A 27,251-nucleotide genomic window follows, 5' to 3' on the forward strand; every position below is an offset into this window, starting at 1 on the left:
TACATTCATATAAAATCCACACAGAAGCCAAAGTTGAGAGAAATAGCAAGTCAAAAAAGAGACAAGTAAGACAATGATGACTTTATCCAGTTAAACATGTATAATACCCAGGGAAATTGACTGGTAGAAACTAATACGTGTTTTATCATCGCTAATCCATTTATGGAGATCAGGTGCATGATGCTATTATTCCTTAGAAATGTAGAACATAAGGACATTTCCTTACGAATTGGGTAAAACAAATACAAACCAAATTAGTCTAAAAATCAACAATCATGAACAAAGTAAACATTCATTTTTTCCAACACTGTCAAAGCTGAAGGCTTACCTTTGCGGATACATATAAGCTCATGAACTCCACAAGTACGTTCTCCACCTGTGGAAAGATAAATTTATTATGAAAGGTGTTTTTTACTTAAATGCTGACTAAAAGGTAGCTCTGCGTTCCATGACATTTGCTTTCACAGACAGAAAGGAAGAAAACAAACAAGTTGAATTATTTTACTGCAGCACATACAGTGACAAGTTTTACTGCATTTCACTACAGCTATATAGCTCCAAACTGATTCGTAATGCTTCCTTCAGTAAACATTGAACCATATCTAAACTTTCATGCCATGGAAGTGGTAGGTAATGATCATTTCCAGCAAGACAGTACAAAACCACTTCTTCCTGACATTAAATGGTATTACAATTACGAAATCTTGAGCTGTCAACATCCTAGGGGAGTTATCATTGTCCAGAAACTCAATAGAACAAAGAACAATACAGCACAGGAACAGGCCCTTCAGCCTTCCAAGCCTGCGTCAACACATTGTGCCTTTCCATGTTAAAACTATTCACTTACAGGATCCATATCCCACTATTCCCTTCCTGTTCATGTATTCATCCTGATGCTTTTTGAATGCAGCTATTGCATCTGCTTCCACCACCACCTCTGGCAATGTCAGTCACTCACCACCCTTTGTGTGAAAAACTGGCCTCACACATCTGTTTTAAACTTCCCCCTTATACTTGAACCTGTGTCCCCTAGCAATTGACCACTCCATCCCAGGAAAAGCCTCATACTTTCCACTGTATCCACATCATTCTCACTCTTATAAACTTCCATCAGATTGCCACCCGATGTCCTGCATTCCAGTAAAAACACACCAACTCTAACCAACCCTTCTTCGTAGCTAAAATCCCCCATACATCCTGATAAACCTTTTCTGTACCTCCCTCCAAAGCATGCACATCCTTCTGGTAGCATGGTGACCAGAACTGTCTGCAATATTCATAGTGTGGCCAAACTAAAAATCTATAAATTTGTAGCATATCTTGTCTATCCTTATACTCAATGCCCCTTCCAAAGAAAGCAAGCATGCCATTGGCCTTTTCACTATCTTGTCTACCTGTGCTGCTACCTTCAGTGATCTGTGGACATGCACATCCTAATCCCTCTGCATATCAATACTCCTAAACGTTATGCCATTCACTGTATAATTTCCATGTGTACTTAACCTTCCAAAATGCATCATCTCACTTTTGTCCGGATTAAGCTCAATCTGCCTTTTTGCTGCCCACGCCTCCAACTGATCGCTACTCTGATGTATCCTCTGACAATCCTCCTCACTATCTACAACTCTACCTTTCTTTGTATCATCCACAAACTTACTAATTAGACCAGCTACATTTTCTTCCCAATCATTTATGTAGCTCACAAACAGCAGAGGTCTTGGCAGTGATCCCTGTGGAACACCACTAGTCATAGCCTTCCATTCCGAAATGCATCCTTCCATCGCTACCCTCCTATGAGTAAGTCAGTTCTGTATCCATCTTGCCAAATCTCCCCTGAAACCATATGATTTCACCTTTTGTATGTGTCTGCCATGAGAGATCTTGTCAAAGGCTTTACTGACATCCATGTAGACAACATTAACCTCTTTTCTCTCATCAATCATCTCCATCAGCTCCTCAAAAAACTCAATTAAGTTAGTGAGGCACAAGGTCTCCCGCACAAAACTATGCTGTTTATCGCTCATCAGTCCATTTGCTTCTAAATGCTGATAGATCTTGTCCCTGAGAATCTTTTCCAATAACTTCCCTACCACTATGTGAGGCTCACAGGCCTGTAATTTTCTGGATTATCCCTTTTATCCTTAGTAAACAATGGGACAACATTAACTATTCTCCAGTCTTCTGGGGCCTCTCCTGTGGCCAAAGAGGATAGAAAGATGTCTGTCAATTTGTTCTCTTGCCTCCCTCAATATTCTGGGATAGATTCCATCAAGACCTACAGACTTATCTATCTTAATACTTTTTAAGACGCACAACACATCTTCCTTTTTAATAGCAACTTGGCTTAGAAATTAAATGCTCACTTCCTTTGAGATCATCTTCTATCAATTCCTTCTCTTTAGTGAATACCAATGCAAAGTATTCATTTCAGACCTCACCCACATCTTCTGGCTCCACTCATACATTTCATGCTTTGTCCTTGAGTGGGCTAACACTTTCCCTGACTACCTCCTTGTTTTTTCATACATGTATAAAAAGCCTTTAGTTTCTCCTTAATCCTCTTTGCTAACAAATTTTCATGGCTCCTTTTAGCCCTTCTAATTCCTTGCTTAAGTTCTTTCCTACTTCCCTCACATACCTCAAGGGCTTTGTCAGTTTCCACCCTCCTAGACCTTACATTTGCTACCTTTCTTTTTTTAACCAATGTGGTAACATCCTTGGTCATTCAAGATTCATGTAACTTGCCATACCTACCCTTCATTCTCAGAGGAACATGCCACTTCTAAACTCTTATCAACTGCCATTTGAAATACTTTGTGTCCAATGTGGATTTACCCTAAAACATCTGCCTCCAATCAACACTCCCCAGATTGTGCTTAATATTATTGTAGTTCATCTTCCCCCAATTTAACACCTTCACCCAAGGACTGATGCTATTCCTATCTATGAGCAACTTAAAACTCACAGTATTATGGTCACTACACCCAAAATGCACCCCACCCCATTGAAAACTGCATTTACCTGGCTGGGCTTTTTTCCCAAAACTAGGTCCAGTATAACCCGTTCCCAGTCATCTAAATACTGTAGTTATGACAACAGTTCAAAGTCTGGGTGTTTTATGATAATTGGCTAATGTGAACAACTCATCTTAAATGGATGGAACTGCAACAGACTCAGGAAGCTTGACACCATTCAGGGTACAACTGTTTTAATAACACTTCAATCATAGTCTAAACATTCACCTCCTCCACTACTGTCGTAATGAGTCTGTATCACATCCTAACCATATAATGTACAGCAGCTACTCACTAAGGTTTCTCCAGCAGCACCTCTCAAGCATGTGACCTCCCTGAACTAGAATGACTGTTCTGTGCAAGAATTCACCAAGAAGTTGATGAGGAAAAACTGGAAGCCAAGGATGGGTGACTCCAAATGTGACAGTGTGGAGGCAGGGATGAAAAGTTTTAGATGGAGATACTCTAGCCACATTTAGATATACAGGTGTCAAACCAAGCCTGGGCACTCCATTAAAATGATGGAGAAACAGTACAAACATTTAATATTAGACAATAAAATGTGAGGCTGGATGAACACAGCAGGCCCAACAGCATCTCAGGAGCACAAAAGCTGACGTTTCGGCCCTAGACCCTTCATCAGGGCTTTTTTTAATATTGTTGGCCACATCAAAGATAAGGTTTGGCAAAGAATAGAACACCATGTTCACAATCAGAGAATATAATTTATGATTTTCATTAAAACAATGTGCTGTGATGAGGTGAAAACCTGACTGAAGACTGATTGGAAATTTGGGACATAGGTTTGGGAAGTGACAGCTCAGGCAAGGACTTTAGAGACAGAAAGAGATAATGGTAGTTGCAGGCACAGTAATCGGTAAGCAAGGGTGATGATGGCTGTGGTTATCATGAGGGCAAGAAGGGGATGAATCAAGTGAACAGTAGTTGTGTCTCATGGACAAGATAAGCTAGAGAAAGATACATATTCATATCCTGGGTAGGGCAAACAGCTCGGTGATGAAGGAGGTTAAGCAAGGTGGAAAAGGGAAAGGGATAGAAAGCAGCAGAAACATCTCAATAGAAGTTCATGAACATCATTCATTTGATGCTGCAAAGGTAAGAATTTCAGGAAATGTTTATTTATTCTTGTCTTTGTATTCCTGAAGGAATTAACACAGCAGGCAAAGCAGCATCAGAGGAGCAGGAAAGCTGACACTTCGGGTCAAGAACCTTCTTCAGAAATGGAGAAGGGGAAGGGGATCCTGAAATAAATAGGGAGAGAGGGGGAGGTGGATAGAAGATGGATGAAGGAGAAGATAGGTGGAGAGGACATAGACAGGTCAAAGAGGTGGGGTTGGAGCCAGTGAAGGTGAATGTAGGTGGGGAGTTAGGGAGGGGTTAGGTCAGTCCAGGGAGGATGCACAGATCAAGGAGGCAGGATGAGGTTTGTGGGTAGGAGATGGGGGCGAGGCTTGAGGTGGGAGGAATGGTTAGGGAGGCAGGGAGCAGCTAGGCTGGTTTTGGGATGCGGTAGGGGGAGGGGATATTTTGGAGCTTATGAAGTCCACATTGATACCTTTAGGCTGCAAGGTTCTCAAGCGAAATATGAGATGCTGTTCCTGCAGCTTGCGGGTGGAGTCATTGCAGCAATGCAGGAGGCCCAGGATGGACGTGTCGTCCAACGAGTGGGAGGGGAAGTTGAAATGGTTTGTGACAGGGAGGTGTAGTTGTTTGTTGCGAACTGAGCGTAGGTGTTCCGCAAAGCGGTCCCAAGACTTCACTTGGTTTCCCCAATGTAGAGGAGGCCACAACAGGAACAGCAGATACCACATTAACAGATGTGCAGGTGAACATCTGTTTGATGTGGAACGTCTTCTTATGGCCTGGGAAGGGGGTGCAGGGACAGGTGTAGCATTTGCTTCGGTTACAGGAAAAGTGCCAGGGGTGCTGGGGCTGGAGTGGAGTGTGGAGCAGACAAGGGAGTCACGGAGAGTGGTCCCTCCGGAAAGCAGATAAGGGTGGGGAGGGAAAAATGTTGTTGGTAGTGGGGTCAGCTGGCAGATGGCGGAAATGTCGGAGGATGATGTGTTGCATTTGGAGGTTGGTGGGGTGGTACGTGAGGACAAGGGAGATTCTATTTTGGTTGTTATTGCAGGGAGGGGTTGTGAGGGATGAGTTGTGGGAAATACGGGAGACACAGTCGAGACCATTTTCGATCACTGTGGAGGGGAAGTTGCAGTCCTTGAAAAAAGAGGATATCTGGGATGTCTGGGAGTGGAATGCCTCATCTTGGGAGCAGATGCAGTGGAGGCGAAAGAATTGGGAATAGGGGATGGCCTTTTGCAGGAAGGTGGGTGAGAGAAGGTGTATTCTAGGTAGTTGTGGGAGTTAGTAGGTTTGAAATGGATGTCGGTTTCCAGGTGGATGCCAGAGGTGTAGACAGAGAGGTCCAGGAAGGGGAGAGAGGAATCAGAGACGGTCCAGGTGAACTTAAGGTTGGGGTGGAAGGTATTAGTGAAGTGGATGAACTGCTTGAGCTCCTTGTGGGAGCACGAGGTGGCGCCGAAAAAGTCAATAATGTAACGGAGGAAGAGGTGGGGGATAGGGCCACTGTAGGTACGGAAGAGGGATTGTTCCACGTGTCCTACAAAGAGGCAGGCATAGCTTGGGCCCATGCGGGTACCCATGGCCGACCCCTTTGTCTGTAGGAAGTGTGAGGAATTGAAAGAGAAGTTGTTGAGGGTGAGGTCAAGTTCGGCTAAGCAGATGCGGGTGCCTGGAGGGGAACTGGTCAGGCCTGCAGGACAGGAAGAAGTGGAAGGCCTTTAGGCCATCTGCATTGGGAATGCAGGTTTATAGGGACTGGACATCCATAGTAAAATTAAGGTGTGGGGGACCAGGGATTTGGAAGTTCTCAAGGAGATGGAGAGCATGGCTGGTGTCAAGGATTTAGGTAAGGAGTTCCTGGACCAAGGGGGAGAAAATGAAATCGAGATAGGTGGAGAAAAATTTAATGGGGTAGGTGCAAGCGGAGACAATGGGTCAACCAGCGTGATCAGGTTTGTGGATTTTGAGAAGGAGATAGAAGTGGGCGGTGCGGGGTTGGGGAGTGATGAGGTTAGAGGCTGTGGGTGGGAGGTCACCTGAGGCGATGAGGTTGTGGATGGTTTGGTGCTCGGGGGTGGGGTCATGATCAAGGGGGCAGTTGGAGGAGGTATCGGAGAGTCAGCGATGTAGAGGTCAGTGCACCATACTACAACTGCGCCTCCCTTGTCCCCAGATTTTATGGTGAGGTTGGGATTGGAGCAGAGGGCTGCATGTTCTGTGGGGGAGAGGTTGGAGTGGATGAGAGAGGTGGAGAGTTTGAGGTGATCAATGTCACAACGGCAATTAGAAATGAAGAGGTCGAGGGAGGTTAGGAGGCCCTGTGGTGGTGCCCAGGAGGAGGGGGTGCGTTGGAGGTGGGAGAAGGGGTCAGTAGAGGGATGGTTGGGCTCACAGTTAAAGAAGTAAGCGCGAAGGCAGAGGCAGCGGAAAAACTGCTCAATGTCCAAACGTATTCATCGAAGTGTGGATGAAGGGGGACAAAGGTGAGTCCTTTACTGAGGACTGACCGTTCATCCTCAGTAAGGGGGAGGAAGGAGGGGATGGTGAAGATTCGGCAGGGCTAGGTGCTGCTGTATCTTCTGAAGCTGCTGGCTGTGGAGGCGGTGGGTAGAGCAACGTCGGTGGTGGGCAGAGCGAAGCCGGCAGTGGGCAGAACGAGGACGGCCAGTAAAACTGGGATGTTGGTGGCAACATCAATGTCTGTGTTATCCTCAGAAATGGAGGCAGTGGCTTCAGCATTGGTGTCAATGGCATCAGCTGTACCGGAAGTGGCATACAGGGCGGTGGCGGATGTGATGTCATCAGTGGAAACCGTTGGTGCTCCAAAGGCGGTCGCATGGCCAATGGCGCCGGGCACATGGTAGGGAAGATCTTGGGTATGGTGGCAGGTACCAGTAAGTTTAAATTACTTTTGGCTTTTAGTAGTAGAGTAGAACTGAGAGTTCAGGTTGTGGGTTTTACGCAGAATAAAAAACAGGAGAGGTCCTCTGCAGGTCTGGGAGAGGGAGGCTCTGAGCTGGGGCAGGCTTGATTGTAGTATTTGGAGATGCCGGTGCATTGCAGCGAGTCTGTATTTCAGAAGTCGCAGGGAGAAACACTACTGTAGGAAATCAATGTTTTGAATGCAGCGGTCGTCACAGTTGGGGACAAATTGGGAAGGCTTAAATGTAGACTGTAGTTCATTGGTGATGATCTGGTTCCATTGGCAGGTACTCAGAAAAGAAATGTGACTGTAGTACCTGGTTTGCTTTAGGACGTGGTTGAGCAGTTTCAGGGCCGAAGAGAGTGCAAGAGGGTTGCAGTGGGAGAGGGATGCACTGAGGTTTTTTCAGAGGGAGGAGGGTAACTTCTTTAAGGTGGACATCCTTAGAAGAGGCTTCACAGTGGGGTTAAAATTGTTGCAGAGATAGTCGGAATTGCCAATGCTGGAGAATCTGAGCTAACATGGTATAGAGCTGGATATCCAGCTCTATACCGTGTTATTTCAGATTCTCCAGCATTGGCAGTTCCTTCAATGTTATCCATTCAGTTCTAACAATAGATGGTGAAACTTGTTGTGCTACTTACATTCACATCCATGACTATTGAACTTGAAGGAGCAAAACAAGGGTTGTCAATCAGAATGACCAAGATTAGAGAAAGCAAGAGTTCCCCAGAAGCCAACGGTACCATAAGTGAAGGAGAGGGAGTTGCGAAGATCAAACAGCTGCAGAAGTAGATTATTGATTACAGTGCTCACATTACATAGTTTGGAGTTTATATGTGCAAATTTTGAGGGCCCATGTATTTTTGGTGAAAAGAAAATCAACATTTTTATGTTGGGATATTTCTCCCTTTAAGAACTAGATTTATCTAGAAGTTGATTTCTGGTAAAGCACCTCGGTCTCCACATAAATGATCGTGTAACCAAGTTGCCTGGGAGATAAACAATAGAAAAGCAGTCAACCTGATGTTAATTGTACAGGAAACCATGGAATGTGTAGTTCTTTCAAGCTAGAGTTTGTTTTTAGAACAATTTGGCTGCAGAACAAAGAACATCTCTACCTAGCAGAGTTCTTTTATAATTCCTTGTGTTGGATTACAGAGTTTTATAACTCTTGTTAACTAAAGGACTGCAAACAGTGAAGTAATCTTCTAAGGAAAGCTAAGCTGAAAAGAGGGGGTGGGGTGGTTTAGATGCAAAATTCCAGAGTTAAAGAATGCTAGAACCAAAATTTCTGACCCTAGATGTCCACATGCAAAACAAACGCAACAGTGTGTTGAACTTGGAATATACATCTATGGGATAATTAGAGAGGATTTGACAGGAAAATCTTACAGCAAGTTAGCAGGAAGCCAAAGAAATCTCAATCTATATATGAATCTTCAAAGCAGTTATTCATACCAAGTACTAATTTTCCAATTTCAATATGTATCTGAGTTGAATGTTACAAGGGTGAGTGTCCACATATATAGAAGGAAGATTCAGAAAGTAAGTCTGGTTTCAAATATAAGTACCAGTGTTCATTCCATTTTAAACATCTTTACTTGTACGTGATTAGTCAAGAAAGACTGTAGCTATTAATATTCATGTTCTATGATATTTTTGCAGTAAAATTCTTTGGATTTCTTTTATCAAATACCCCTGTTTTCCAATGCCAAATAAGCATTTTACTGAGATGATAAAGAGTGAATAACTTGGAGAGTTTCTCTAGTAGAAGGAAGTGAGGTTGGATTTATGGATTTATGAAAGTTAATGAAATAACCTTGCCATAATCAAGGCATGGCAGTAGAGAGGCCAGAACAGGATCTATGATTGCAATTTTTCAGAAAAATAAAGCAATAATAATGTTTAGCAGCAAGAGAACAGTAATATAACTCAGAAATTTAATTTCAATCCAACATCTGAGATAGGAGTAACAGAACAGAATCACAGAAACTGGGAGCAGGAGGCAGCCATTCAGTCCTTTAAACCTGCTCCACCATTCAATATGATCATGGTTGATCATCCAACTCAGTAGCCTGCTCCCACTTTCTCTTCACACCCTTTAATTTCTTTAATCCCTTTAGCCCCAAGAACTATATCTAACTACTTCCTGAAAACATTCAATGTTTTAGCCTCAACTACCACTGTGGCAGAGAATTCTACAGGGTCACCATTCTCTGCGGTGAAGAAATTTCTCTCAGTCCAAATTGGTGTACCCTGTATCCTCAGACTGTAACCCATAGTTCCGGTCTCCCTGGTCATCAGGAATAAGCTTCCTGCATTTACCCTGTCTAGTCCATTTAGAATCTTATAGATTTCTATGTGATTTCCCCCCACCATTCTTTTAAACTCCAGTGAATACTGTCCTAACTGATCCAGTCTTCCTTCATACATCAGTCCTGCAATCCCAGAGATCAATCACATAAACCTTTGTGGCACTCCTCCATAGCCAGAACATTATTCCTTCGGTAGGAAGACCAAAACTGTACACAGTACACAGTACACAGTGTGGTTTCACCAAGGCGCTAAGCAATTGCAGCACAACACCCCTGCTTTTGTATTCAAATCCTGTTGCTTTGAAGGCCAACATTTGCCTTATTCACCACCTTCTGCATGTTTACTTTCAGTAATTGGTGTACAAGGACACCCAGGTCTCATTGCAACTTTCCCTTTCCCTATCTATTGCCATTCAGATAATAAACAGCCTTCTTGTGTTTGCAACCAAAGTGGATAACCTCATATTTATCCACATTATATTTAATCTGCCATGCAACTGTTCACTCGTTCAACTTGTCCAAACCACACTGAAGCACCTCTACATCCTCCTCACTGTTCACCCTTTCCACCCAGCTTTGCGTCCTCTGCAAACCTGGAGATATTACACTTAGTTCCCTTATCTAAATCATTAATATATATTATGAACAGCTGGGATCCAAGCACTGATCCCTGCAGTATCCCACTTGATATTACCTGAAAAAGACCTGTTTATTCCTACTTTTTGTTTTCCTTCTGCCAACAAGCAAGTTCTCGCTCCATGTCGGTACACTATCCTCAATCCTGTGTACTTAAATTTTACATGCTAATCCCTTATTTGGGACCTCGTCAGAAGTCTACTAAAAGGTCAAGTAAATCAATTGGCACCCCCAATCAACTCTACTAGTTACATCATACAAATATCCCAGTAGATTTGTCAAACATGATTTCCCTTCATAAATCCATGCCGGCTCATCCAATTCTGTCACTGTTTTGCAGGTGCTCTTAAATTTTTTTTATTGTGGACTCTAGCATTTTCCATACAATTGACATCTGGCTGACCAGTCTATAATTTCCCATTTTTTTCTACTCCCTTTTTTAAATAGTGTGGTTACATCAGCAACACCAGATTATCAAGCCCTGGGGATTTATTGGCGTTTAGTCCCATCACCATTTCTCTACAAATGTTGATTTCTTTCAGATCCTCCCTCTCACTAGATCATGTTCCTCAAGAGTTTTGGGACTTTTTTTTCATTTTCCTTTGTAAAGCAAGAACCAAAATATATATTTAATAGGCCTGCTATTCCTTTGTTCCCTATTATAACTGTGTTTTTCTCACTGTAAGACTCCCTCATTTCTCTTCACTAATTTTTTTTCTTTACATTATAGCAGCTGTTATAGTCAGTTCATATATTCCCTGCAAGCTTACTTTCATACTCCATTTCTCCCTCTTAATCAATCCATTTGTCCTCCTTTGCTGAAATCTAAACTACTCCCAATCTTCAGGTATGTTTCAGAGATAGTAGGAACGGCAGATGCTGGAGAATCTGTGATAACAAGGTGTAGAGCTGGATAAACACAGCAGGCCAAGCAGCATCAGAGGAGCAGAAAGGCTGACACTTCGGGCCTAGGGTCTAGGTGTTGGTGTTGGACTGGGGTAGACAAGGTCAGAAGTCACACAACACCAAGATACAGTCCAACAGGTTTATCTGAATTCACGAGGTTTGTAGTGCTGCTCCTTTGTCAAATGACGTGGAAGGAAGCACACAAGCTCAGAATTTATTGGCAGAGTTGACATGCTGAATAACAAGTCTCTGCAAGTGATCAAAAGTGTCAGATGGTGTGAGTAAAGTGTCAACAGCTAAATAGCAAGTGAAGGGATGACCTATGATCCAAATAATTGAGGCAGAGAGATAATTACCAAAAATTAAAAATAAGATGGTGCTGGCAACAGAAGAATCAGCTGGAATAACATGATAGGCATATGGGACACAGGTCGATTGTCTAACCAAAATAACAAGTCAACCAAAACTATAAAACTAATTAAGGTAGAGAGATCATAACAAGTTATCAAGGTGATGGTGTCAAAACAGAACAGTAAAGAAGATTTTAAAAATACAGAACAGTACAGTAGGTTTACATGTAGTGCAACATGACCCTTAGATCACAGTTCAGGCCATCCCCATGGGTATGGAACTTGGCTACCAGTTTCTGCTTGGCGATTCTATGTTGTTGTGTATCTCGAATGCCACCTCGGAAGATGCCGACATGAAGATCAGAAGGTGAATGTCCTTGACCGCTGAAGTCTTCCCTGACTGAGATTGCCCATTCCTGTCTGGCAATTGTTGTACGGTGTCCATTCATCTGTTACCTTAAATGGTTCGTACAGTTTTGGGTTATTTGTTACTTTGGTTGGGCCCTTGGCATGTGGCTCATACCTACCATGTTATTTCAGCCATTGGATTTGTCTCTAGCACCGTCTTTTTTTTGTAATAATCTCTCTGCCGCAATTAATCGGATCATTGGTCATCTCTTCACTTGCTATTCAGCTGTTAACATTTTTGATCACTTGCAGAGAATTGTTATTCAGCATGTTGACACTCTATTCATACCATTTGTACTATTCTTTGATCTCTCTGCCTATAAATTTTGTGGCTGTGTACTTTCCTTCAATTCACTTGACAAAGAAACGATGCTTCGAAAGCTTGTGATTTCAAATAAACCTGTTGGACTATAACCTCGTGTTGTGTGACTTCTGACCTCCTCTATTGCATTGATACAGATTTGATTTGCTCAATCTACATCCGGATTAAAGTCACCTATAATCACAACTGTACCTTTACTGCTTGCATCCCTAATTTCCTTTCTAATACCTTCCCCAACATTACCATTACAGTTTTCTGCCTTTTAGTTTTTCTAAGCTCCACCCACATAGATTCCACTTCATTTGAGCTAATATCCTTCCTCATTATTGTGTTAATGTATTCTTTGTTCAGCAACATTGTCCAAGTCCTTTTTCTCTTTGTCCATCCTTCCTAAAAACTGATTACTCCTGCATAATTAGTTCTCATCCATGAGCACCCTGCAGCCAGATAGAATCATAGCGTCATTGAGTCATATGGATGGAAACAGACTTCTTCAGTTCAACTCATCTATATCAACCAAGTTTCCCAAACTAAACCAGTCTGATTTGCCTGCCTTTGGCCCATATCCTTCGAAACATTTCCTGTTCGTTTATCTGTACAAATGACTTTTAAATGTTATAACTATACAAGCCTGTGTCACTTCCTCTGGCAGCTCATTCCATTTACTAATCACTCTCTGTGTAAAAAAGTTGCCCCTCATTCCTTTTTAAATCTTTCTGCACTCACCTTAAGGACCGCAACTTTCCCACCACAGTGATCAAGAACGCCCTTGACCGCGTCTCCCGTATTTCCCGCAACACATCCCTCACACCCCGCCCCCGCCACAACCGCCCTAAGAGGATCCCCCTCGTTCTCACACACCACCCTACCAACCTCCGGATACAACGCATCATCCTCCGACACTTCCGCCATTTACAATCTGACCCCACCACCCAAGACATTTTTCCATCCCCACCCCTGTCTGCTTTCCGGAGAGACCACTCTCTCCGTGACTCCCTTGTTCGCTCCACACTGCCCTCCAACCCCACCACACCCGGCACCTTCCCCTGCAACCGCAGGAAATGTTACACTTGCCCCCACACCTCCTCCCTCACCCCTATCCCAGGCCCCAAGATGACATTCCACATTAAGCAGAGGTTCACCTGCACATCTGCCAATGTGGTATACTGCATCCACTGTACCCGGTGCGGCTTCCTCTACATTGGGGAAACCAAGCGGAGGCTTGGGGACCACTTTGCAGAACACCTCCGCTCAGTTCGCAACAAACAACTGCACCTCCCAGTCGCAAACCATTTCCACTCCCCCTCCCATTCTCTAGATGACATGTCCATCATGGGCCTCCTGCACTGCCACAATGATGCCACCCGAGGGTTGCAGGAACAGCAACTCATATTCCGCCTGGGAACCCTGCAGCCATATGGTATCAATGTGGACTTCACCAGTTTCAAAATCTCCCCTTCCCCGACTGCATCCCTAAACCAGCCCAGTTCGTCCCCTCCCCCCACTGCACCACACAACCAGCCCAGCTCTTCCCCCCCACCCACTGCATCCCAAAACCAGTCCAACCTGTCTCTGCCTCCCTAACCGGTTCTTCCTCTCACCCATCCCTTGCTCCCACCCCCATCTACCCACTAACCTCATCCCACCTCCTTGACCTGTCCGTCTTTCCTGGACTGACCTATCCCCTCCCTACCTCCCCACCTATACTCTCTCCACCTATCTTCTTTACTCTCCATCTTCGGTCCACCTCCCCCTCCCTATTTATTCCAGTTCCCTCTCCCCATCCCCCTCTCTGATGGAAGGGTCTAGGCCTGAAACGTCAGCTTTTGTGCTCCTGAGATGCTGCTTGGCCTGCTGTGTTCATCCAGCCTCACATTTTATTATCTTGGAATTCTCCAGCATCTGCAGTTCCCATTATCTCTTAAAAATATGCCCCCTTGTTTTGAACTTCCGCACCTTAGGGAAAAGATCTTTGCTATTCACCTTATCTGCCTCTCATGATTTTATAAACCTCTATAAGATCACCCCTAAACCTTCTATGAACCAATGAAAAAAGTTTCAGTCTATCCTGCCTATTTCTATAACTCAATGCCTTTATTCCTAGAAGCACTCTAGTAAATCTTTTCTGAGCCCTCTCCAGCTTAATAGTATCCTTCCTGTAAGAGGGCTACCAAAAGTGCACGCAGCACTGAAGCAAAGGTCTCACCATGTCCAATACAAGCTCAAATGATGTCCCAACTCCTATACTCAAACGTCTGAGCAATGAAGGCAAGCATGCTAAACACCTTCTTAACCACCCTGTCTACCTGTGACACAAATTTCAAAGAATCATGTACCTGAATCCCCAAGTCTCTTTGTACAGCGACACTCCCTGGGGCCCTACCATTAACTGCGTAAGTCCTACCCTGTTTGTCTTACCAAAATGCAATACATCACACATATCTAAATTAAACTCCATCTGCCACTCCTCAGGCCATTGGCCTAACTGATCAAGATCCCTCTGTAATCTAGATAACCTCTTCACTGTCCACTATACCATCAATTTTGGTATCATCGGCAAACTTACTAACAATGCTTCCTGAATTCTCATGCAAATCGTTTATATAAGTACAAACAACTGTGAATCCAGCAACCGATCCCTGTGGAATACCGCTGGTTACAGGCCTAAGTCCAAGAAACTACTCTCTACCACTACCCTCTGTTTCCTACCGTCAAGCCGAGTTCTTATCAGTTAGCAATGTCTCCCTGCATCCCATGTGATCTAACTTTACTAATCAGTCTATAACACAGAACCTTGTCAAAGACTTTAATAAAGTCCATGCAGACAACGTCTACCACTCTGACCTCATCTATCTTCTTGGTCACATCTTCAAAAAACTCAATCAAGTTTGTAAAACACAAATCCAACTATATCACAATTATTTGCATGATTTATCCACTTAATCTTGAATGCCCTGTGCATTAAGACACAAGGCCTTAAGACTTCTCTTTTGAACATTCTTTATCCCATTCTCATTATTTTGTCCTATGGTCCTGTTTGATTCTTGGTCCATAAACTCTCTTCTATCATTTTTCTTAGTATCCATTCTGTATTTTGTTTTTGCCTTTCTTCATAACACCCTGTCATTTTAGCTCAAATACTGCCCAACCACACTTGCAAATACTTCCCCAAGGAAAGATTCACTCACACACCAATGAGTCTGTTCAGCATCTATGGGGAGATATTGAAGTCTTTCACCTTCCAATAGTGTAAGAAAAGATATGGGGAGAAAAAAATTACAAATTTTGTGTGAAATATATTTATTAATTTGAGAAATGAATGCATCTAATAATAGAAATGTACTAAACTCTTACATGGTTGCCTTACTGTAACTCAGAAAGAAATTCAACATGCATATAACTTCAGTCAGGAACTGATACCTGCTGTGGACTTGCAGTTAATGTGAATTAGCTGATCAAAATTCATTAAGTAATGCTGAATGAAGGAAAAATCAGGTCTTGAAAAAGCATAAAATGTCAGCAAGGGACAAATTTACAACTTGACATAACCACTGTGAACTAGTACCAGTCTTTGGTTTCATAGATGTTTTCCAATTCTCTTGCTAATCTATGCTGATCTTTTTATTTGATAAATTGCACTTTCACAAAAAGATCATCAATCACGTTGACCTTAGTAAATTCAACAACATACGAAGTGACTATGCCCTCTCTACGATGGCTGATTTAGTGTCAGCAAATTCATTCTCTAAAGAGAATGAGCAGTTGGCAACATTTCTTCATTTAAGAAAAATCTGAGGAAAAGTAATCTAAGATGAACATTAACCCTGAAGTATGTACAAAACAGAACTTATTCATTGATAACTCATGATCCACCTTGTACTAATGGTCTAACTTGCATGACTAATCCAATTTGAGTTAAAGTTGTGAAGTTAAGATAAATATTTATATGATAAACTTACAGTAGCTAATCTTTATTTTTACGCATGAAATCTGTGTATTTACTATACTTACCTTTGCCATTAATTTAGGCAAATTAGGAAATGATTTAGAAAACAATGACATAATTTTCAGAAGCGCAGAATATTCTGCTGCTAAAATGTCATGGTTTCACTCAATTTGGCAGTTTCCACAAACAAGCAGAATTTCCTCAGACCTTCCATGCATACATCAGCACTAGCCAAAAACGGTAATGTTGCCCACAATTTTTTCTTTTCATTCTGATACTATCTTAACTGACAGACAAAGTCACGTAATCTATTTTATAAGATATTGTTATGTACATTCGCTTTTGCATGGAAAGCCTGCAGAAATTATTTCTTCTTCTTTTTGGTGAAACCAATAAATACAGTGTGATATTACAACTAAAAATGCAATATTCTATATTTTAAATGATTTAATTTTCAGTTTACACCATATGTTTCACATACTGTTCCTGTCACTATTCATTTCCACTTACAATCATTCACACATACACAGAAATTGCCTTACAGGTCCCAGAATGAAACAGCTGCTTATCTTTGAAGCTCTGTTAAATAGTTTTCATGCTCGCCATTCTCCAGGTTCTTGAAAGTTAGAAAATGATAATATAACAGGTACCTAAATTGCAATCTCCATAAAAATCTAATCACAATAACATAACTACACATTAACATTCTAATAATGTAAGAAGATTTTACTGCCAAACAGGGCGTCAACATATCAAAGCCTTATTAAGGATTATTTAACAAAACTCCCTTCTTTGGCCCATACGGTGGGCTGGATTTTAAAGTGCACCCCTTCCAAATGAAAAATCAGCAGGGAACCATCAATCCTAAATCTGGTTGCCCAGAAGCCACTTTACCAGCAGTTCCAATGAAGCTCAAAATGACAGTTAAGTTCAGGGTAATGGTAGATGCAGGCCAGCAGGTCCCAATGAGACAGAGCTAAAGGATGGAGGAGCTGGGATAGTAGGCCATAGCTGATCCTGATCCCTTATTGTCCTCACATCTACTTCTAGCAGGCTAAATTTATAAATATCAGAAGACAAAACTAGACAATATTTTTCTTTCTTAAAACATGAATAGGAAGCCAAATGCAGTACCTTAGCCCACTTTTCCAGGAATACTGCACCTTGGAAATGTTAGGCTGACTAAGTACCATTTCTCAAGGATGACAAAGAAACAAATTGACAAAGTTATATTTGAACATAATATAATATAATATATTTGAACTCGTACATAATTCTACATGGTCATTGAAAGCAACTGAGTAACATCTTTAAGTAAACTTCACTGCTTGCCCTCCTAACCAGCAATTCAGTATGGTATGTTGTAAGCCAGACACAGAATTTTAAAAAACTATATTAAGTACGTATTTAGAGTCTCACCAAAATAGAGTCTACCAGACAAATGAAGCAGGTGATACTGCCTTGTTAGAATATTAGAACAGCAGCAGGTCACTCAGCCCTCTCGAGGCTGCTCCATCGTTCAATGAGATCATGGCTGATCTATGCCTAACTCCAAATTCCTGCCTTTGGCCCTTACCACTTAATACTTTTGATTAAGAAAACTTTATCTATCTCAGATTTAAAGTAAACAACTGATCCCACATCCACTGCCTTTTGTAGAAGACAGCACCAAAATCTATCAATCTTTGTGTGTAGAAGTGCTTCCTAACATTTCTCATGACATAATTCTCAGACTGTTCCCCCTAGTTACAGAATCTCCAAACGGTGGAAATAGTTTATCTTTACATGCCCTGCCTTTTCCTGTTCATATCTTGAAGACTGTGATCAGATCATCCCTTAACCTTTTAAATTGTACAGAAAAATTGGCCTCATGCGTACAATCTCTATTCATAACTGAACCCCTGAAGTCAAAGTATCATTCTTGTAAACCTATGTAGTACTCCAAGGCCTCTAAGGTTAATACATCCCTCCTAAACTGTAGTACCTAGATCCACTGACAGTACTAAGCGGGGTCTGTTGAGGGCTTTGCATTGCTGCAGCATAACTTCTAGATCCTTGTTCTCCAGTCCTTCAAATATAAAGGCCTGCATTCCATAAGCTTTCTTAATTAATTTCTGTACCTGCTTGTGACATTATAAAGATCCGTGCACGTGAACCCCCAGTCTCTTTGAACATGCACTGTATTTAACTTCATAGAAAGTATCTTGGTCTATATTTTTTCAGTACAAAATGGATAACTGCACATTTGCTTACATTGAACTCCATCTGGCACAGTTTTATCCATTCACTTTGCATAAAATTACAAAAGGATATTGATAAACTTGCTTCTAAACTGTCTATAATGCCATCCAACTGTGTGTCATCAGCAAATGCCACCTAACTTTGTGTCATCAGCAATGCTTATAGCAGTTATGCAATTATCATGTGTGTCATTCTTATTTGACTTTTCTTTCCATTTCAAAATTTCCAGGAACAGAAATCTAAAATTTGTAGCATCTTTATTTGGGTTAACAAGTTATCCATCTTCTTACTAAGTCAAAGTTGACGCATTACAAAAAATATTCTTAGAGAGCGAGAGGAAATTTTAAGGTAACTGGGAAAGAAAGTGTACGTATCCACACAAAGTGTTTAAAACTCCATCTCAAGAAATTATACTAGTGAAAGGAAACTCAATTTTAATAAATACCAGAACAATTGCGGATACTTTAAATCAGGAACTAAAACAGAAGTTGCTGGAAAAGCTCAGCAGGTCTGGAAGCATCTGTGAACAGAAAATCAGAGTTATCATTTCGGATCCAGTTACCCCTCCTCAGAACTCTGAGGAAGGTTCACTGGACCCGAAATGTTTATTCAATTTCAATGTAGTGCAGATGTTTAAACTTAATTAAAATCTAAAATTAGTTAAAATATAAGGTTGTCTTGCAGGCAATAATGAATGGTACTAAAAAAAAAATGTAATTCCATAGAATTCGGTCCAAATAAGATAGCTTTCTTACTTTTAAACTGGGTGAAGGATTTATATTCATTGCCACATTTATAGCAAAAATAAACTATCCAACCAATACGCAATTTGTAGTTCAGGGACAAAAGTTGCTTACAACCTCCTGTATATATTAATTACTTTTTCTTATGATATTAACATATCCCAGGTACAGATGTTCTGTATAGTAATTAGTCAGCAAATAAACTTAACGTCCCCAGTTATTCAATCACTTTTTTTGAAGAAACTTAAAATAGAAACATTAGCCACAACAGCATTTTTATTGCAAATTAAGAATTTGAATATCAACCTGAAAATCTCAGCGACTTGTACAATCTATAGAACAATTCTAATTTTTAGATTCTTTGAAATAGGCAAATACACTAGAAAATAATTTTAAAAACATATATTAAAAATCATTTTGGTAACTGGAGTTGTTTTTGTCAGCAGGAAAAATAACTGAAATTAATGACAGTGAGCAATTATTCTTCACAGTGACATGTCAGATTTTTAGAAAATGTGAAGATAAAAATGACCTTGAAATTATTAAGATAAAATATTAAACTGGCACAGGCCGTTTATCCTGCATTATAGCTGCAATCTACTCCAATAGCCTTCTAAACTAAGTGGAGCCCAGCTCTGAAAGCCAGTAAAACAAAAGTAACGTGGCAGTACCCATTTGAGACATCGTTTATTTCAGCGCAGTTCATGAGATATAGTATGCCATAATAGTGCCACCATACAACTAAAATCACAGTATAAAAGATGACAAAGAGGTATATAGTAGGGACAAAGTACAAAATAATGTCACTGCTACACACAGAAAGCAATTATTTCTTTCTGATGCGGTTTAATTTCCCCGATCCTTAATCCTAACATTGACACTCTGTAAATGGGAAGATGTGTTTGGAGCAGTGGGGTCTGGTAATTGCTGCAACAGGTACCGTCGGACAGATACCTGGGGCAATGTGCTGTGGTGCTCCAGATAAGGGGTTCGGCCGTGGACGCGGTGGGGTGAAGGGAAGTCGTCCCGCACATAGGCTTGTAAACAACGAGCGGATTAAACCGACGAAGAGCCTGCTGGAACTTGGCCTGGTTGGTGCCTGCAGCTGCCGCTTTCAGCACCTCCGGAGGAGCGGACAGCAGCCGAGCCGCAGGCCCGGGCTGCAACCCGCTGACGGACGATGGCGCTCCCGGACTCCGGCCGGACCCGGCCCAGCCTTTCGTTGCTCGTGCTCCCGCTCCCCCCGTCTCTCACCTCCTCATAGACGCCCACGGGTCCGGCCCTGATAGACAGGCCGAGCGAGTGAGAGAGTGAGTTTAATGGGGCCAGTCAATCCGTGGCCTACTTACCATCAATTGCCATGGTGCTGATGATCCATCCAGACCGACCCTGCCACTGCCTCCGCCGTCGGGGAGCGGGTTGCTCGAACTGGAAGAAGCGGAGGGAAGACAAGCTGCAGCGTCGCCACCGACAAACACAAACTCCAACATGGAACATTCCAGGCGGGCCACGCTCCCGCCGCCTTTGGCGCGCGCTCTCAGCTCGTGCGCATTCACAAGCGAGAGCCGGCCCTCGATCTGCGAAAGGCAGAGTGCGCGTGCACCTCATGTCGTGGAGAGTTGGAGGAAAACAGGGCCAGTTACCTTCTGAGTGTGTGCCAGGTGAGATGTAAAACATTGAAGGTGGACGGCAGGCTGAAGAAGTGATAACAAAGGTAAAGAGAAAAAAAGACCCTAGGCTTTGAAAATAAAGATAGGGAGTAGAAAAGCAAAAAAAAGTTTGTCTTGTGCTGGTCAATCTTTATAAAACACCAGTTTGACATCAAGTGGGAATTGTGCTCAGCTCTGGACACCACGCTCAGGAAGGGTGTGGAGGACTTCGAGGTGTAGAAAAGCTGAAGGAGAATGATGCCAGGTGCAATATAACAAAAACAGAAATTGCTGGAGAAACTCAGGTCTTGAAGCATCTGTGAGGAGAAAGCAGAGTTAACGTTTCCAGTCTGGTGACTCTTGCAGAAATCGCCAGGTACTATGTAGATTGGAGCATCCAAAGCTCTTGGAGGTCAGGACAGAGTAAGTAGAGATAAACTGTTGGCATTCACAAGAAGAGTGAGAACCAGAGGATACCAATTGCTGGTGACTGGCAAAAAAAGTTACAGCAATGTGAGGGTTTTCTTCAGCACTGCTGGAGAGTATGGTTGAGGCACATTTAATCATGGTATCCAAGAGAGATTAAAAATAAGAAACAACAGTGATATGAGGTAAAAGCAGGGACTTAGGTGAGTTGCTCTTGTGGACATCTGGCTTGGATGCTTTAAGCCAAATGCCATCTTTGTGTGATAACAAGGTTTAGAGCTGGATGAACACAGCAAATTAAGCAGGATCAGAGAAGTAGGGTAGCTGACGTTTCGGGCCTATACCCTTCTTCTGTCTTTGTGTGTTGTAGTGATTCTGCAGTGCTATGTACGGAAGCAAGCTATTGGGCTCAGTTAGTGCTAAGAATGCAGGTTTATTTTCCAAGTCCAGTTGAGGTCATCATGAAAGCCTGTCTTTCCCCATGCCTGAGGTTTGGTGATCCTCAGGTTAGACTCACCACAAGGCACTGTCAACTGTTTTTGGGACCCTAGCAATTTTCACTTCACTGTATATGCTTCTTTCTCATTTCTTTTGTGTTCTGATCTGTTCTTGTGATTTCATTGTAACATCATCGTCATTTGCATATCCCATTTTACTACAGGTACAGCCTCAGTGTATGAGAGACATTATGGACACAGACTCAGCATGTGAGACCCTTGGGCAGATGAGGCTTCAGTATATTAGAGAGATAGCACCTACAACCTCAGCTAATTTGGAACAGGAATAAATAACAACTCAATGTGTTATAGATAGGCAAATGCAACTTTCAGTATGTGCAAGATTGATACAGATGAAACTTACAGTGTGATATAAGTGTGATATAAACTGTCAACTGCCACCTACAGGACAACCAATGGGCCGGCAAGGGAACATGGAAGCATAATGTGTAATTGTCAACCCTAGGACACATTGAGGAGCTCAAAAGGAATTATGTTGGTTGGACAACATAGAACAGTACAGTGCAGAACAGGCCCTTCGGCCCTCAATGTTGCGCTGACCTGTGAACTAATCTAAGCCCATCCCCCTACACTATCCCATCATCATCCATATGCTTATGCAAGGACTGTTTAAATGCCCCTAATGTGGCTGAGTTAACTACATTGGCAGGCAGGGCATTACATGCCCTTACCACTCTCTGAGTATAGAACCTGCCTCTGACATCTGTCTTAAATCTATCACTCCTCAATTTGCAGCTATGCCCCCTTGTACAACTCGACATCATCATTCTAGGAAAAAGACTCTCACTGCCCACCCTATCTAATCCTCTGATCATCTTGTCTGTCTCTATGAAGTTCCCTCTTAGCCTTCTTCTCTCCAATGAGAACCTACCCAAGTCCCTCAGCCTTTCCTCATAGGACCTTCGCTCCAGATCAGACAACATCCTGGTAAATCTCCTCTGCACCTTTTCCAATGCTTCCACATCCTTCCTGTAATGGGGCGACCAGAACTGTATGCAATATTCCAAGTGAGGCCGCCCTAGCGTTTTGTACAGTTGCAGCATGACAGCACAGTTCCGGAACTCAATCCCTCTACCAATAAAACCTAACACACCGTATGCCTTCTTAATAGCACTATCAACCTGGGTGGCAACTTTCAGGGATCTATGTACATGGACACCAAGATCCCTCTGCACATCCACACTACCAAGAATCTTTCCTTTGACCCAGTATTCTGCCTTCCTCACATTTATCTGCATTGAACTCTATGTGCCACCTTTCAGCCCAATTTTGCAGTTTATCCAAGTCTCCCTGCAACCTGCAACATTCTTCCACACTGTCCACCATTCAACCGACTTTAGTGTCATCTGCAAACTTACTAACCCATCCACCTATGCCTGCATCCAAGTCACTTATAAAAATGACAAACAGCAGTGGTCCTAAAACAGATCCTTGTGGCACACCACTAGTAACTGGTCTCCAGGCTGAATATTTTCCATCAACCACCACTCGTTGCCTTCTTACAGAAAGCCAGTTTCTAATCCAAAGTGCTAAATCTCCCTCAATCCCATGCCTCCTCATTTTCTCCAATAGCCTGTCATGTGGAACCTTATCAAAGGCTTTACTGAAGTCCATGTACAGCTCGTCAACTGCCCTACCCTCATGCCCATGCTTGGTCACCTTCTCAAAAAACTCACTGAGGTTTGTGAGACACGACCTGCCCTTGACAAATCCATGTTGACTATCTCCAATCAAATTGTTGCTTGCTAGATGATTATAAATCCTATCTCTTTTAATCCTTTCCAAAACTTTTCCTACAACAGACGTAAGGCTCACTGGTCTATAATTACCTGGTTCATCTCTACTGCCCTTCTTGAACAAGGGTACAACATTTGCAATCCTCCAGTCCTCTGGTACTAAACTTTAGACAATGATGACAATAGATAATCATTTCCCAGAGAATCCTCAGAAAAATTCCATCCAGCCCAGGGAATTTATCTGCTTTCACACATTCTAGAATTGATAACACCTCCTCCTTACTAACCTCAATCCTTTCAAGTCAAATAGCTTGTATCTCAGTCTTCACCTCTACAATATTCTCCTTTTCCTGAGTGAAAACAGATGAGAAATGTTTGTTTAGCACCTCTCCGATCTGCATAGGGTCCACACATTACTTCACACTTCTGTCTTTGACTGACCCTATTCCTACCCTAGTCATCTGTTTATTCCTCACATACCTATAGAAAGCTTTAGCCTTTATTCTACCTGCTAATGACTGCTCATGTCCCCTCCTTGCTCTTCTTAACTCTCTCTTTAAATGCTTCCTAGCTAATCTGTAACTCTCTGTTGCCTCATCTAAACCATCTCGTCTCAACATCACATAAGCCTCCCTCTTCTGCTTAACAAGAGATACAATTTCTTTTGTAAACCACAGTTCCCTTACCTTATCACTTCCTTCCTGCCTGACAGGGACATACCTTTCAAGGGCACGCAATATCTGTTCCTTAAACTAGCTCCACATTTCGATTGTTCCCATCCCCTGTATTCTGCTACCACATTCTATGCCTCCTACATCTTGCCTAATCGCATTATAATTGCCCTTCCCCCATCTATAACTCTTGCCCTGTGGCACGTTCCTATCCCTTTCCATCACTAAACTAAACATAACCGAACTATGGTCACTCTCTCCAAAGTGCTCGCCTACCACTAAATCAAACACCTGGCCTCGTTCATTACCAAGTACCAGATCCAATGTGGCCTCTCCTCTTGTCAGCCCTTCGACATACTGTGTCAGGAAACCCTCCTGCACACATTGGACAATAACTGATCCATCCAAAGTACTAGAGTTATAGCATTTCCAGTCAATGTTGGGGAAGTTAAAGTCTCCCACATTGACCACCCTGTTCCTTTCACTCCTGCCCAGACTCATTTTGCCAATCCTCTCCTCCGCATCCTTGGAATTTTGTGGAGGACTATAAAAAACTCCCAGCAGTGTGACCTCTCCTGTCCTGTTTTTGACCTCAGCCCATACCACCTCAGTAGACAAGAGCTCGTCAAAAGTTCTTTCAGCCACCGTTATACTGTCCTTGACCAACAAAGCTACACTTCCCCCGCTTTTACCACCTTCCCTGATCTTTATGAAAGATCTAAACCCTGGAACCTGCAACATCCATTCCTGACCTTGCTCGATCCATGTCTCCGAAATGGCCACAACATCGAAGTCCCAGATACCTGCAAGCTCACCTACCTTATTCTGGATACTCCTGGCATTGAAGTAGACATACTTCAAACCAGCTTGTTGTCTACCAGCACACTCCTGTGACAGTGAAATCCTGTCTATGTCCTCCCTACTCAAAATCACTCTGAGTCTCCAGCAGTTTGCTGGGAAACCGTCAAAGGGAATATCAAGAAATTCTTCATCCTTAAAGGTGTTCAAAAGGAGAGAGAAATATAGGGAGAATTGTCCAAATTCCAGAAAAGCATGCAGAACCTTCTCTAGCTGCAGATGATGGGGATCGATGTTAAGGTTATTCACACTGACCAGACCTTGTTGTACTGGACAGAAAGCTCTCTGACAGCCTCCTGCTCTTAAAGAATATGATTGCCTACATACAGGACAAGGGGTGGGATGGACACCTGCCTCATCAGCCTGGACCAGGAGAAGGCCTTTGATAGGATGTCACACATCTACATGAGGGACATGCTCTCCACACTGGCTTTGGGGAGAGAATCTGTAATTGGATCTGACTGCTGTACAGAATTGATTTAGAACTTTTGCATATTTTTGTTGATGATTTTTATGAATAAAGTGTGTTTTTCAATTTAAAAAAAGCTATGATTAATGTCGATTTTTAACATCACTTATGTTTATTTTGGGATTTAGGTTTTTGAGTTAGTGATATGGTTTTTTCTGTGTGTCTGAAGTTAATCGTTAATTTGTAATTCTGTAGCTCAGGTGATTTACTTTAAATTTTTTTTGAGGTCTAGCTTTAGAATTAATGGTTGTTTTGTGTACATTGGCAGGGTTTTATGACTGAACAAGATAAACAAGCTCCAGATTAAAAGGTAAGGAGAGTATTCTTAAGGGAAACATTCAAAGCTTAGAGTTTTGAGCAGTTCTGTGAAGTCCTTCAATGAAGAATGACTGTATAGACTAGTGTTCCTGAGAAGAAAGGGTATCATGAGGTTAGGTTAGCTTAAAGAATTTGTGATTTTCCCAGAATAGAAGAGTTGGAATAGAATCCTGAAAAGGTTAATTAAAGCTGAGTACATGTAACATTAGATATACAATAACTCCAGGAAGAAGTATTCTGAAATTCCAGTCTATAAATTAAAGTTACAAGTAACTTAAACCTTTTGAGGTGTCAGCAACTGAAATTCTGAGGTGAATTCTGTATGAATAGTTGTTTTTGGATACTATACAAAATGTATTTTTGGCAACTGTGCCAGGGATCTGTTCATGGTACTTCACAAAAGTTTTTTTGTTTTCTTTTTGTTTCTTTTATATAAATCATCAGATTAATGCCAGCTGGTAGATGGCATAATTGTGAGCACCTTTAAGTAGCCATAGCAGTATGAGATGCACCCACTGTGTGCATCAGCAAGAGCATCTGCTGCGCAGTGTATTAAACTGTCCAAAGCAGAGAAGGGCTAACGGCCCTGAGTGGTATAAAGCATATTACCAGGACAGTCTACTTTACCTCCCCTCATATAGGAACTAGGACTTGAAGAACAATATTGTCAAGATTGTGTACTGATATTATTAAGCAATTAGGATGTATTGATGTAGATAAGATGTTTCATAGAACATAGAACATAGAACAGTACAGCACAGAACAGGCCCTTCAGCCCACAATGTTGTGCCGACCATTGATCCTCATGGATGCACCCTCAAATTTCTGTGACCATATGCATGTCCAGCAGTCTCTTAAATGACCCCAATGACCTTGCTTCCACAACTGCTGCTGGCAACGCATTCCATGCTCTCACAACTCTCTGCGTAAAGAACCTGCCTCTGACATCCCCTCTAGACTTTCCACCAACCAGCTTAAAACTATGACCCCTCGTGCTAGCCATTTCTGCCCTGGGAAATAGTCTCTGGCTATCGACTCTATCTATGCCTCTCATTATCTTGTATACATCAATTAGGTCCCCTCTCCTCCTCCTTTTCTCCAATGAAAAGAGACCGAGCTCAGTCAACCTCTCTTCATAAGATAAGCCCTCCAGTCCAGGCAGCATCCTGGTAAACCTCCTCTGAACCCTCTCCAAAGCATCCACATCTTTCCTATAATAGGGCGCCCAGAACTGGACGCAGTATTCCAAGTGCGGTCTAACCAAAGTTTTATAGAGCTGCAACAAGATCTCACGACTCTTAAACTCAATCCCCCTGTTAATGAAAGCCAAAACACCATATGCTTTCTTAACAACCCTGTCCACTTGGGTGGCCATTTTAAGGGATCTATGTATCTGCACACCAAGATCCCTCTGTTCCTCCACGCTGCCAAGAATCCTATCCTTAATCCTGTACTCAGCTTTCAAATTCGACCTTCCAAAATGCATCACCTCGCATTTATCCAGGTTGAACTCCATCTGCCACCTCTCAGCCCATCTCTGCATCCTGTCAATGTCCCGCTGCAGCCTACAACAGCCCTCTACACTGTCAACGACACCTCCGACCTTTGTGTCGTCTGCAAACTTGCTGACCCATCCTTCAATTCCCTCGTCCAAGTCATTAATAAAAATTACAAACAGTAGAGGCCCAAGGA

The 27,251-nt window shown here is 42.4% G+C and overlaps 1 protein-coding gene across 1 annotated transcript in view; it reads right to left on the reverse strand.

Annotated features, from left to right (window-relative positions):
- LOC125454919 (synaptotagmin-14-like) overlaps positions 1-20,386 on the reverse strand; it is a 234,325-nt gene extending 213,939 nt beyond the window's left edge. Inside the window, exons 1-2 of the mRNA XM_048536236.2 lie at positions 20,264-20,386; positions 329-376 (exon numbers count right to left, since the gene is read on the reverse strand). Coding sequence (XP_048392193.2) covers positions 329-376; positions 20,264-20,276 — 61 coding nt within the window. The 5' untranslated portion in view covers positions 20,277-20,386. The remainder of the gene's footprint in view (positions 1-328; positions 377-20,263) is intronic.
- Between the last annotated feature and the right edge of the window lie 6,865 nt (positions 20,387-27,251).

This window comes from Stegostoma tigrinum, chromosome 9 (assembly GCF_030684315.1).
Source record: "Stegostoma tigrinum isolate sSteTig4 chromosome 9, sSteTig4.hap1, whole genome shotgun sequence".
In the NCBI taxonomy this organism is placed as follows: Eukaryota; Metazoa; Chordata; class Chondrichthyes; order Orectolobiformes; family Stegostomatidae; genus Stegostoma; species Stegostoma tigrinum.